The 12,104-nt window shown below is 41.1% G+C and overlaps 1 protein-coding gene across 4 annotated transcripts in view; it reads right to left on the reverse strand.

Moving 5' to 3' along the window:
- The window catches only part of GNAO1 (G protein subunit alpha o1), a 148,855-nt gene that overhangs the window by 13,265 nt on the left and 123,486 nt on the right, over positions 1-12,104 (reverse strand). For 2 of the 4 annotated variants that reach the window (XM_075281891.1, XM_075281893.1), the window contains one exon: positions 11,346-11,475. In XM_075281891.1, coding sequence (XP_075137992.1) covers positions 11,346-11,475 — 130 coding nt within the window. Of the gene's footprint in view, positions 1-1,198; positions 1,815-2,945; positions 3,100-11,345; positions 11,476-12,104 lie in introns of those variants that run through there. The other 2 variants (XM_075281892.1, XM_075281894.1) reach the window with 2 other exon arrangements.

Genomic DNA, 12,104 nt, shown 5'->3' on the forward strand with positions numbered 1-12,104 from the left:
GTTTTAATGCAAAACACAATTTTTTGTTCTTTTACACTGCATTTTTTAAATACCGTATATACTCGAGTATAAGCCGACCCAAATATAAGCCGAGGCCCCTAATTTTACCACAAAAAAACTGGGAAAACTTATTGACTCGAGTATAAGCCTAGGGGGGAAATGCAGCAGCTACTGGAAAATTTCAAAAATTAAAATGGTCGGAGTTTTTGGGTGCAGTAGTTGCTGGGGAAGGGGATGTTATGGTTGTCTGTCTGCTCCTTCCCTGAGCTTGAGGACTGAGTTTTTTTCCCCCCACTTGGAATTCAGCCTGGCTGAATATAGGGTATCTGCAGTGCTCCTATTAACTCCTTTCCGACGGAACAGGAGCACTGCAGATAACCTATATTCAGTATTGGGGAAGTAAGTATACAGAATTTGTTATTTAAAGCCTATGCAGGGTTAATAAAACAGAATTGCAGCACAAAACCTCTTTAAAAGATTATGATGTCTTCTGAGATTCTGAAGAACACACAAGCTAGGTATTGCGGCACTCACGTTACATAACATTACCAGTTACAAAGAAACCGCCACCCCCCAGTACGTATAAATCCTCTACATTCATTTAACACAGGTAGAGGAAGACAAATACTATTTGTAGAACATTCATCCATTACTAGATAACAATGGCGGCCGCGACTAGTAGACACAAATCAAACTCTTCAAATAGTAGTGTTTTAAAACTTTATTAACATACACATGGCCAGAATCTCACAAGTGCTCATGAAACTCTGTACAATTTAAAAAATATACAATGTTATAATAAATTCATAATTGGCAGCAATATCTGAGGGAGAGACAGCGACATCCAACCGTCATCCCGATCTACTCCCCTGTAAATGTGTAGGAGAAGGGACGAGGATTTGTGCAAGCGCAGGTATCGATACGAACCACTAAATTTATTAGATCACAGCTCATTGGAGCAAGAACCTATGAATCAATAGAAGAGAATCCAACAAAGAATTTGGCACTTAAAAGGAAAAGAGGTTTTCAGAAAGGCTGTTTGATGTGATATGGAAATCATGTTGGCATGGAACAGAATTAACCAGGAAACTGTCAAAATAAATAGGCGAATTGTTAACTACTAGACACCACAAAGGCCCGTTTACATGAAGAGGTTACAGAGTAGCCATATTGTTCTAATATTTCAGGTTAAGCTTTTCGAAAGTTAAAGTCTGGACGGACAGTCAGTTTGGTCACTGAAGAACAATATCTGGCCAGTCACCTCTACCAATGCCTGTACAGATTCCAATTTGGACAGAGCTGCTCTATGTAAACAGGCCTTTAGAGTGACTTTCTGAAAGGAGAGCATTGAAAAATAAGGCACAACATAGACTCTGAATGAATGAGCAAGTGACTAGATATCCGAGCTGCACACAGTGGGTGTGTCACACCTGCCCTGAGCAACAGTGTTTTGCACATCAAGCTGGCAAACACTAAAGGCATCTAAGGCATGTACGAATATGGCACCAGTAGTCATAAAGCACAGAGTGCTCCAGGAGGTGTCCAAAACACTTGTTTGGGTCAATAGGAAAAAACCACCTCCCCATAGGGATGCCTAAAAGGCAATTATTTAGTAGAAACAGAAAATCAGTACAAGCCACATCCACGAAGGTTATTGGCAATGATGACATCCGTGACTGCATCAAACACAAACTGGATATTGTTGGTATCAGTAGCGCAGGTGATGTGCGTGTATATCTCCTTGTTCGGAGACTTGTTCCGGCTCTCGTATTGATGCTGAATGTGGGCTACACCCTCAGTGAATGAATTAGGACCTGCAAGAGAGGAAAGAGCAGCAGGTTTCCTTAGACATGTTCTATCACACATATTCAGGGATCTATATACAGGAGTACGAGGAAAAATATATACTGTGCATAACTCACTTTACTGATCAAAGGTGTATATGAAGGGAATGTCACTACACAGCCAAATGTGTCTTCAGTGACTATATACAGATGTAACCAAATTATCTTGTCCCAAAGGAAATAGCCTAGATATAGGGATGCAGAGGTAGCAGTCACTGCCAGGAAGAGGATCCAGAGGGGGCCTCAAAGGACCCACTACAGATTTTTTATTGGGGCCCAGGAGATTCAAGTTATGCTTCTGACCGCCTTCATTGATGAATTTTTCTAACTTGTACAGCAAATGCTTGTATATACTGCTGTATTACTGAGTTTATGAAATGACACCTACTTCTAGAAAGGTCTTTGGTCAAAGTGGTCACATCCATGGGGATCAGAGGTTTCCTCCATAGAGTATAAATGGTATTCTAGAAACAAAAATGTTTCTTGAGTCACCTAGCCATCATCTGGTTGGAAGCTCAACCCAGGGTCAGCATCAGGATAACCTGGACAAAATCCAGGGCCTACTGGGCTTGGTTTACAAATATATACTCTGTGCTTCTCAAGCTAAGGGTAGTATAGACAGTGGATACACCGCAACACATAAGGGCCCACATAAGCTTATAGCTGGCCTGTAACCAAGAAGATGTCTCTGCTGCTTTGCACGAGGGCAGAACCTCTTATACCCATGGAAAGGAGTAACTTCTCACACTGCACTTTGGGTTATCCCGAGGCCAGTTCTGTACAAGACGAAATGGGCTCTTCTTAAAATTTGAAAAATACACATGATAAAGATATATATATAACTATCACTTTTGTTCCCCAATATTTAGAAGAATGAAGCTGATAGTTCTCCATTTATAGAAAGCGTTCTTAGAGGAGGTTACAAAATGGCTGCTTTCACTGTGACCTAGAAGCAGGTGCACATTAAGGGAATATGTGACCTAGATTTTTCGTTCCATTTTGAGCTAATTCTTATTCATTTTGTGGGCAGTAAAGGCTGTAGCACATTGGCCATGATGATTAATGTGATGTATGCTGACATTTCTGCAGGAGCGTGTGTACCTGTGTATTCCGGAAAGCAGATAGTAAGCGGAGATTTTCGGATTTTGTCCTGGAAGATATCTTTCTTATTCAGGAACAGGATGATGGAAGTGTCAGTGAACCACTTGTTGTTACAGATGGAGTCAAACAGTTTGAGGGATTCATGCATTCTGTTCTGTAACACAAACAAGAGCCGCACGTCACACAGGCTCGGAGCTGTTCTGCCCTGAGTACACAAGGTGCACACAGAGATGACATATGGCTACACAGTATCTGCTCCTCTGCAAGGACTGATATTCGAAGCACATGCAATGTAGTGTCACCATCACATTGTCTATCCCCTTCTACTCTGAATTGTCTTCCCACTCCACTTTGTGCATGCTCATGCTCCTCATATGGCCCCATCATGCTTGTTCTGCACTGTGTGCGCTGTTCATTGGTCTTGCGTTCTTCTTGTGATCATGCTGTCTGGTGTGTACAGACACCCATGCGTGTTTGCTCATTCTCTTGTGTACTCTTGCACACTCATGTGACCACTCCCCTTTCAGCAATTGCGCCATTCCATGCCTCTCACGCTGCCCCTTCCCATCTTTCATACACTGTACAATGTCCATTCCATCATAGACATGCACCTATGTCGTGTCAAGTCCTTACCATGCTTTCCTCATACTTCGGTGACTCCTTATTTCATGTTCTTCTCATTGTTCGTCAACAGTCATCCTGTATTTACGCTTTCAGCCATTTTGCCACCTCTATGCTCTCCAGCCACACTCCTCTCCGAGTCCCATTACACTGCACCTATTCACACTTGTATATTCTGGCTCTTGCGAACTCATCCAAATACTCGTCACCTTGTTCTCTATTTCCATATTTCAGTATTCAGCATGTGATATTCCCAATACCAGAAAAGGTTTAGAATGACAAAGCAGCAGGAGCAGTAGAGAGGACGACACGTAATGTTATGGAGAGGCGATTCTTCCATCATTGCATGCATCATGCGTTGCAAAACAGTGGTAGATTTCTAAAGGATGGAAAGGCGAGGAGGATCCTTGATTTTGCAAGAAAACATTAATTCAGGACACTTAAGGCCCTGGAATTAATGAGGAATTGAACAGTTGTCGAGTGACCTGAGAAAAACCTTGTCTTAGGGTTCCTACAATGGATTATAAGGGAATGGTTCATACAGGTTACGGTATACGCAGTAGATTGAGTATGGATCTAAAGTTACAGCTCATACAAATAAAGGCAGAGAAAGAAAAAGCAGAATCAGACTATAAGGCCAATTGCTATAAAGAACAAGACAAGGTCCTTCAAAACAGGGCACCCCCAACTGCGACTTCTAATGGACAGTAGTGCTATCTAACATAAAGCTTCATACCTGCTGAATCGGAAGGACCTCTCAAAGTCTGTAGGATAAGTAGCGGTGTTAGAAAGGGCTGGACGGCAGAGGAAGAAAAGTGCTGAAGATGCAGAGGTGTTTGGAGAAAAAGTACCGTGCAGGCGGTGCGAGTTACTCCCCAGCAGGACCATGAGAACAGAAAGCAAGTGAAGAGAGGCACGAAGCAACCAAAAAGTCATAAGGTTAACACCACACGGCAGGCCACATTGGGAACAGTCACGGTGTGCGGTTAGTGACGACAAGATCTGTTTACTTCTCAGCCAATTTGCTGTAAGATTGGGGAAGGGGTTTTTCCACATCACTCAAGATAAATAAGACAAGAGGAGGGTAGAAGGGGTCTGTATAAAAAAAGACCCAAATTCTTTCTTCTGCAAATGTTAACATAGCTCTTTATGAAATATACAAAAAAACATCATATAGTGCAAGTAATATCCCATACACACACATTTGCATAGAGAATACAAGTATGTCTTTATATCTTTTACATAGAAAACATGCCGCACTTTTCACTGATGCTTTAGTTACCAGTTTATAGGAAGCAAAAGGATTGTCAGATGAAGAACTGGGATTGTTGCATTTACACCCACAAAGATGTAAATCAGACCATTGTCCACCAGGTGGCAGTCACCTAACTAAACAACCACCTATAGAGTGTCAGGTATGGAGAAGGGGAATTTGCATAGCTATACATTTTGCTCAAACAGTGCGCTGCCAAGGACACGGACATCCGAGATCAAGTGTGTACGTGTGCTTAGAAATAGTGTTTTTGTATTTGGTCTAAAATCCTTTCAAATACCTTCATCTCACCAGTGGAAATGTTATTTTAGTGGCATTATCTCAGTTGATTTAATAACCGATACCTTGTGGAATCCATTATTATTATTACTATTATTAAAGGCAATGGACACCTTTAACACAGAAAAAATGAAACAGAATTACTAAACCACACAATGCACAAGAATTGGGGTGTCATTTATTTGCACCAACATTTACAGTGTGTACATCCGTTTCTTTTGCCATTTCCTGACACTGTAATACATGTTGGATATGAGTGATTATGAAGATTATTTTTCACCATCAGCACAACATATCCTTTTAGTGCTTTCCCCGACTACAGCTCATGAGGTATAGTCTCTCCGTAGTACTGACGGACACTGAAGTGTGGGATTTCTCCCTCCCCGAGTTCTCTCCAGTTTCTTATACACAGCCTATGTGGGTTCTTTTACTTGCTACCTACAGCCTGCATGATCTGTGGTTACCAATAACTTTTCCTTGTCTACATTCTTACTCCCTCCATCAGCTTCTATCTCTCACTCTTAGAGAGGAGGAGAGCCAAGCAGTGTACTGTTGAAACTATCAGATTCAGCAGAACAACCAGCTAAGTAAAGGATTTACACAGACTTCACAGCAGCTCGATGGCAGCAGATGAGACATTTTCAATAAAGACTATTTAAGAAGTTGCTAGATCATGCATTTAGGATGCAAATGAAATCTTAAATGCCAAAGTGCCCAAAGAGTTAAGAGTCAGATACCTAATGCCCCACTGCTCTATTCATACAGGGTAAAAAGGGGACCCCAGTTCTTGTGATCATTGTTGGTCCCACTATTTAGACCCTCAATGATTTACAACTTTCCTGTGGATGGGGAATTTGTTGTAAATTTACCACAGCCCTTTTAAAGGGGTTACCTAGATTTTTAAAATTAATGTCCACAGGACAGGACATCAATTTTCGATTGGCAGGGGCCTGATAGCTGGGTCCTCCATGGATGAGCAGTTTCAATTCACAATGCAAGCTGCTGTACATTTAATAGCTGCAGTAGTCAGCACTGCAGTGGTTGTCCCATTGGACATGGAATAGCCGTTGCTTTACTAAATACAACTGCTACTAAAAGTACATTACAGCAGCTTGTGACGGCACGGGGAAGCAGCTGATATGCAGCAGCCCCAGCTCATCTAAATATGATGTCTCATCCAATGGGTGGGAGGCTCATAGACCCAATATGGTTTTGTACTAAAGTAATAAAATTCATATTTCATTTTCAGAACTAATTTTACAAATATATATTTTTTCTGCTTTGAAGTGCCATATTCAGAGCTATTTTGAAGGAGCTGTGTGAAGGTTTGATTTTTTTTTTCTGCAGGATCAGTTGCCATTTTTATTAGTGCTATGCTAGGTGCATAGGGACTGTGTGCACCTTGTGCTTATATAACACAATATTTTTTACTTTGAGTCATTACAGACATAGGTACTGTATACCAATTATTTGTACTTTATATTTTACTTTTAAACATAAGTGTATTTAATGATGATGAGAGCCTCAGTTATGTATCTTTCTTGGAAATGTATTTTTACTTGTTCACATAAGTCCTACACATACCTTTAGGAATGTTGTGTCAAGCTGGGTTTACATTGGTGGTCAATTCACTTCAGTGGTTTTATGTGTATACCATGGGAGATTGGCCTTTGTGGCCAGCCAGTTTATTACCCTTGGGCAGCAGATGTCCAGGGAGGGAGACTGGGATAGTGACTCTAATTTCACCCCCAGACACACATCTTTCTCAGCAACTAGGATGCCATCCCTCTTTCTCAGGACTCTGCAGTGGAGGAACGAGGCGGGGCCTACCTGAGAGAGAGGTGTGATTGGGGCACCAGCCATATGCTGAAAGGTAGACAGAGACTCGGTCACACAGCAAGGAGGCAGCTTAATAGCTGGAGTGTCCCTTCTGTACACTGTTCTGATAGTGGGCCTAGGAGTCAGGCCTCAGTGAACCGGATTACGGATTCGTTCTGGTATTAGTTTTCTCTTTTACTCCCATTTTATTTCCTGTATTGTACTGTGCTTTTACCTGTATTTGCTTGAACATCCATTGATGTATATTTCTGTATATGTTAGTGACTAGTACTGACCAACTCGGGTTAATAAATATAAAAAATTTATAAAGCTCGTTTCATATTTTTCTATGAACTCGGACACTCACAGGGCGTGATTGAAGGTAAAAAGGGTGACCGCAGGTGTGCCAAGCGCCTTAGTAAGGCAAGATCTTTTTTTTCTTAACTCTTTTTCTTGTACAGGTATCCCATTAGTCTCTTCAGCTGCCGTAGTAAACTACTGACAACTCACAATTGTTGGTAAGGGGGGATATGGAATATCAGTGGGACCATCTCCTACTTCCTAACCACTCAGGTGATAAGTGTCTGGATACTGGAGGTCTATTGGGTCCTCATATCTCTGGTTTGCATGCAGTACAGCATTACAGCAATATTACTCATAGAGGAACAGCATGCATAGGCTATTATCATTTAATTTAAGCAGAGGATTTGAGACCCCTGGTGTTTTGATCTGACACTTATGGATAGGTGCTAAGTGGGGGTTTCCTACTGAATAATTTTATCATCTACTCACAGAAACAACCGTCATTCCTCCAGGTTAGCAGCGGTGCACAAGACTGTAAACTAGCAACACATGTCTAGTAAACCTCCGCACTGTAGTCATACCATCACTAGTATTTAGCTCCCGTTACAAAAACCGCCAGGCAAGCTTGTAAACACATGTATGAGTATAAAGTATATATGTAGTTTTTGCACCTTCCTACAGTGTATGGGGTTGCATCTAACCTCACAGAGGTTATACACATACATATATGCACATATATAAATAATATCACATATCAATACTTGATTGATCTAATGCATGTACTTTACCATTTAGCATTTTAGCTCAGTAATATGAGCGATTTCCTCAGAATATTTAATATTAGTAATGTACAGAATGAACAGGCCTTGGGAAGTCCAAATGAATTTGCCACATTTGCATTTACACATTGATAAGTGGAAGTAAATGAGGTCTAATGCACATACATATATACAGATCCTGAGCCAGTGCAGTCCTGGACACACAGTCCATGTAATGGAAATGGAAGAATCATCAGGTAAACTGTATGAATTAGATCCAACATTGGAGTTTAGTCATGTAGAGCTCTGTATTCACTTCCAAAGGCTCCTTTACTCTGCCACACATCACAAGTGTCACTGCAGAATGCGTGCAGATCAGTATGCAGGGCCCATTCACTATTCAATTGAAGGGATTTGCATAGTCTTTCGAGGGAATACAAAAACCTTTTCTTTATAAGAAAAAAAAGCCGTTTTCAGAGGACAATTAAATGAAAATGTTTGTGCCCTTCAACCATTAATAATCTGACAATATGACAGCGGCCGTATTGCTAGCACTGTCCGAAATATACTTTCTGTGCCAATTTATTTATTAAAGGGAACCTGTGAGATGGTTTTTCCACCCTAAACTGGTCCCATGGTGTAGCATCAAGTAAAGACCTTTCTTAGCTGCCCTTTACAAAACTTTATGTTCCTGAAAACTCAAGTTATTACGTCTAGCCATGTAGTCATTGCACTAATTCACACCCAAAGAGGATAGATGACCGGTGACAGCAAGTGACATGTCAGTCACACCGCACAGGCTATGACTTAGTATGACGGCTACATGAAGCTGCTATCTGCCCCAGAGACTGGCTATAGAGAGTTTAGCAGCTCTCCATCCACTATCACCACCATGTTACACAGCATGCCTTTCTTATGTATGCCACTGTTGGCAGGTCGCTGGAGTACTGCGCTCGCCGCTCATACCCCTGCACCACTCCTTGCAGTGCGAGTAGGGCTGAAAGCCCACCCCCATTGCACCTACTGCCTAATTTACATATGTAAACATATGTAACTATACAACAGGTATATGTAATGTGCAATCTGGGGGTAGTAGGTGAACATATTTTTCAGGAAATTTGCATAAGGATGTAAAAGCTTATAACTGGACTTTTCAGAAACAACAATCTTAGTTAGGGGCACAATAGGAAAGGTTAGTTCTTGTTGCTGCGCACACTGAGACCAGTATAAGGTGGAAAAAAAATTCTGACAGGTTCCCTTCAATATATCCATTTGGCAACTACATTTTTCTTTCACTAGGACCCAAAATATAAGCAGAGTCCTGAGAAACAGTTTGCTCTGAAGAGGTAAATGGTAATGACCTCACTGCCCTAAAAAGCATATTTGCATATTGATTAAATAAAACAATATTTTGGCAACTGAGGCACCAATTCTTCAAGGGAAAAAGTTACCCCATCTACCTGTGTCCGGTGTAAGCCGATGGCTGGTCAGGTAATGGAGGGGGTGTACATCTCACCCAGACTACTCAGGTGGGTGAGATGAGAAAACTCCAGGAATGTTTATTCTCAGCAGACAACTTTTGTCTGCTGAGCATTTTGGTAAATGCTCACTACTGGGCTGGATTTTTAGAGGTGGTGTGCTGAACTTTGGTCACAGACTCTCTTTAAGAGTTAACTGTATTAAAATAATGGAACTAGTGTGGACTACACGAGAAATGGAGTCTGGCTGCCACTTGTGACACCAAAGTAACAGCAGCAATGTGACCACAAGAAAAAAATACCAAGACCCCAAACATTTATAGTCTAAAGACCTTTGCAAAGAACCTGGAGTGGTTGTATGAGTAAGTAAAACATGATGATGGGAGTCGCTGGGTCACTTGAAGCTCCCCACGTTGTAAACCTGACAGTGGTTTGTGGATTACCAATATATGGCTGATGTTAATGTGGTGGCTGAACAAATACAATTCTTGGGGCATATGTATGAAACCCTCACACTCTTCAGGTATATATGGCTGCTGAAGTGGGAAGGCTACAAAATGCAATTGCTCATGACAACCGAACAAGCAGGGTGGATGAGAAACATGATCCAATAGACTGAGCATTATTGAGTTCAATTTATATTCAATTATTAAAGGGGCTTTCAGAAGTCCTATACAATGGGCCAAGGGGGAGGGAATCGTATGAAAAAAAAAACAAACAGTTTTTGCCAGTCTTTGTTCGGTGGGCTGCAGCACCGCTATCCCCATCTACCCAAATGACCACTAAAAGCAATCTGTGGCTTCCATGGTGTACACAACTAAACCACTGACTGATGGGGACATCATCGCTGCAACCAACAAGGACTGGCATGGAGTACTGGTGAGTAATTTTATACTTCTGGCCCGATTTTACAGGATCTCAAACCCATTTAGGCTAAGGCTGAGGAATAAAACACTGCAGAAGATGAAATCCCAAAATTTTCACTGCACTTGGCATTTTTGTCTCATTCTATGTAAGTCTATGGGAAAATGCACAGGTAATATTAATATGCTGCGTTTCTCAAAATTTTTTCCCAGAATGTGCAGATGAGATTAAATAAAATCTCATTCACTTTGCAGGAAATACAAAAGCAACAATTTACCCACTGCGTTTCCGCAACAGCCAAAAATGCGATATTTCTGCAGTGTGAGATATCTAACCAGCCACAGTGCACTGCACTCCCTTTAACTGATTGCAAAAACAGGTATCACCAGCAGAGGGAGTATTTCTTTATCTAGATGACCAGGTAGTTTATAACAATTACTTGTCTTATAGTGTCATGAATCAAACATAGGCTGAGGCCACAAATTGCATTTTTTTGGCAAAAAAAAATGCTGTAAAATCTACAACAAAAGCTGTAGCTTTGTGTTCCCTAGAAAATAAGTAAAATTGAGGGCGGGTGTTTCTTTTACAGATTTTTTTTTTTTTTTTTTGCTACTAGGCCTACAAGAAGACTTTGAAAAAATGAAATTAATACAAATGTATTTGTTTGGTCTTTACTTATGTAGATGGTACTGAAAGAATCAGAAGGTGGAGAGGACCACTATACATATGTACAGGTACACGAAGAAGAGACAATAACTGGAATATTATAAACATATAGCTACTAAATACATTCCAAAGACGATTGTTATAGTTGCTGCACAGAAGCAAATTTTTCAGCTTTACCAAGTTATGAGGTAAAATCCACAGGCCGCCCAGCACACAGGGCCCAGGCCACTGACCGAATCTTTTGTGCAGAATGTAACATGATTCTAAGGCCAGTAACATATACGGTACACTTCCAGCATGAGTCAAAAAGGCAAAATATATAATTTTCAATGAAACTCACCGTGGTCTCATCTTCATGAAGGACCTGATCGTACCCACTTAGGGCCACACAAAATATGATCGCTGTCACATCTTCAAAACAGTGAATCCACTTCTTCCTTTCTGATCGCTGACCTCCGACATCAAACAGCCTAAGAGGAAATCAACAAGATCGTGGTTACCTTAAATATAGTCAGAAGGGTGACTTCCTCAGAACTGATGTCCTTACATCACATGTTGACATTCAACCATGTTAAGAAATCTGATAGAAAAACGGATGTTAAAATGAATGCGTTCTGTAATAGGCACATAGGTAACCAGTTACAAAGGCCAAACACGTATTTTTAAAAAAGATATGCGTATTTATGTATCTTTCTAAACGCACCTAAAGAATGGAACATGTGGGGGCATTCACACAGAGTTTTGTGGCGCTGTTTTTGCCACAAAACTCGTGTGAAGTATTAGCGCCGTAAAAACAGAATCCAATGGGTTCCGTCTTACGCGCGCTACACATTAAACTCATTGGGATTCTGTTTTACAGCACTTCTTTTTACACGAGTTTTGTGGCAAAAACAGCGCCACAAAACTCCGTGTGAATGCCCCCACATGTAAGAGCAACCAAAAACGACACATGTTCAGGTTTTTGATGTAGTTTTTGAAACCCAACCATGTGTGGATCATGGTATGAGAACCCATAAATGACAGCTAGCACCTCACCTGTCTTCTCAATCCACTCCTGGTCTTGCAGACGCTTTGACTGCCCCTTAATGTTACAGATGTA

The sequence above is a fragment of the Leptodactylus fuscus genome, chromosome 7 (assembly GCF_031893055.1).
Source record: "Leptodactylus fuscus isolate aLepFus1 chromosome 7, aLepFus1.hap2, whole genome shotgun sequence".
NCBI classification, from domain to species: Eukaryota; Metazoa; Chordata; class Amphibia; order Anura; family Leptodactylidae; genus Leptodactylus; species Leptodactylus fuscus.